At 31.7% G+C, this 2,056-nt stretch overlaps 1 protein-coding gene across 1 annotated transcript in view; it reads right to left on the minus strand.

Moving 5' to 3' along the window:
- Positions 1 to 652: 652 nt before the first annotated feature.
- LOC105542633 (ankyrin repeat domain-containing protein 30B-like) overlaps positions 653 to 2,056 on the minus strand; it is a 2,276-nt gene continuing 872 nt past the window's right edge. The window contains 2 exon segments of the mRNA XM_011984257.1: positions 653 to 811; positions 814 to 1,657. Coding sequence (XP_011839647.1) covers positions 684 to 811; positions 814 to 1,657 — 972 coding nt within the window. The 3' untranslated portion in view covers positions 653 to 683.

A 2,056-nucleotide genomic window follows, 5' to 3' on the forward strand; every position in this document is an offset into this window, starting at 1 on the left:
TTATAAATACCAGCGGGGTGATTAAATCAAATTTGATATTGTAAAATTCACTACATTTGTCCTAAGGTATTATTTAACAAAACGCAGATGCCTTTAAAAAATTGAGAGGTTATAACAATACATAATTCGAGATTCAAATATGTTCAGATTAAGTCAAATTGACATAAATGAAAATAAAGTTCTACCAACTAAAATATATAAAAAGATACTAAAAAGTATTATTACAAGACGCAGAAATGTACACTTCAAAATATAATTCAAATACACTTCAATTCCTCTGGAAAATTTAGAATTAACTGTCAAAGTAAATTGCTGAATTGAATCTTAATTTCAAAATACTAATTGCTGATATGGGCATTCCCATTTATCTGTTTCATTGTGGTCATAAAATGTGGCCACAAAGAGACATTAAAACCTTTATTTCAGCAGTATAAACCAATGTCATTAATGTTAATCTATTAAAAATCTTTAACTTAAACTCTTAAAAGTTCATCAGTGACACAATGTCTTTACTCAAAGTAAAACGTCTCTCAGCTTTCACTTTCATTTGGTGGAAATGAGGCATGTTTCTAAGCTGATATAGTAAGTACATTTATCATCTATTTATACATATCTATCTATCTATCTATCTATCTATCTATCTATATATATATATATATAGATTCAGCAACTAGATTCAGCATTTAGCCAAGGCCATTTTCTTTCAGGAAGGTTGAAAAGTATTTACATTTTTTGATACTTACTTCTGTTTCTGCTTTCTCTTTTTCACATTGATCTGTACATTCTTTTAAATGGTTACCGTAATTAAATCCTCCTCATTTTTCTCTTTTAGGAGATGATGTTGCATTTTCATCTCAAGAAAATGAATATTAATTGTTATCTTGCTTTGGTTAGCTTTCTTACGTGCATGAACTAATTGCTGTCGAAGCCACAGATTTTTGCTTTGTAGTTGAAATAATTTCTGCTCCAGAGACTGCTGCTGTTCAGTGTGTTTGTCCACATTATCTTGTTTGTTTTGATACATGTGTTCAACTTTCTTCATTTGACACTGTGTTTCACGACAGTCTCTTTGTGCATGTTCTGAAACCAATGTATTTTCTCTTAGAGCATCTCCTGCATAATTGAGATTAAATTTTAGGCTTTTGGATTTCCTTTGAGCTTCACAAAGTGGTTGATGGAGCATCTCATTGTTACATATTGTATTACGCACATCAACATTCATTTTTCCTTGCAAATGAGTATCTCCTGCACTGTGGAAAGCAAGTTCTTGTTTTTTTCTTGATGTCACACTTTGATCATAGTCTTGCAAAGCAGAAGCCAGTCTAGGATGGTATGATTCAATTTCTGTCTCCAGTATTTCTTTGTCTTGTTTTTCCTTCAATTTAGAAGTCAGCATTGTGTTCTCTGCTGTCAGAACTTTAAGCTGCCCACTATACTGAGATGCCCTTTTTGTTAATGTTTTCTCTTTCAGTTTTAGGGTCATTTGAAGGTCAGCATTCTTTTCTTGTAAAATCTTAATGTCCTCAAAGTATTTATTTTCCTTCTCCTGGTGTTGATGTGTTAGTGTGTCTATTTCCAGTTCTAGCATTGCAATTTCCTTTTTCAACATGCAATTTTCATGAAAGAGATCATCGCCATTTTCACGAGGGTGAGAAACCTAAATAAAATAAAATAAACTTTTAGCTAGCACTCAATAAAATGGCATATCATAGTTCCTCTGAAATTAAAGAATAACTTGTACCTTCATGTAATGAAAGGGCTTTTATAAACAGGTATTGGTTGAAGAACCATTGAATCAAAACCTCAAATACTATACAGCATGAATTCCCCAAAGTTCAAACATTTATTTGGAGACAATGAATTCATGACAGTAAAAAAGAAATGACTAGAGAATTTTTAAGAGCCTCAGAATTGGAAAAATAAAACTTTCCCTGAATTACAACAAGCTCAAAAGCATAAAATGAAAGATTAATCAGTTTGACTACATATGAAAATTGGGTTTACACTCTGATGTCTAACTTATACAAGATCCCATACTAAGAGCCTTAGTGCTGCA

Source organism: Mandrillus leucophaeus, unplaced genomic scaffold (assembly GCF_000951045.1).
Source record: "Mandrillus leucophaeus isolate KB7577 unplaced genomic scaffold, Mleu.le_1.0 Scaffold2644, whole genome shotgun sequence".
Taxonomy (NCBI): Eukaryota; Metazoa; Chordata; class Mammalia; order Primates; family Cercopithecidae; genus Mandrillus; species Mandrillus leucophaeus.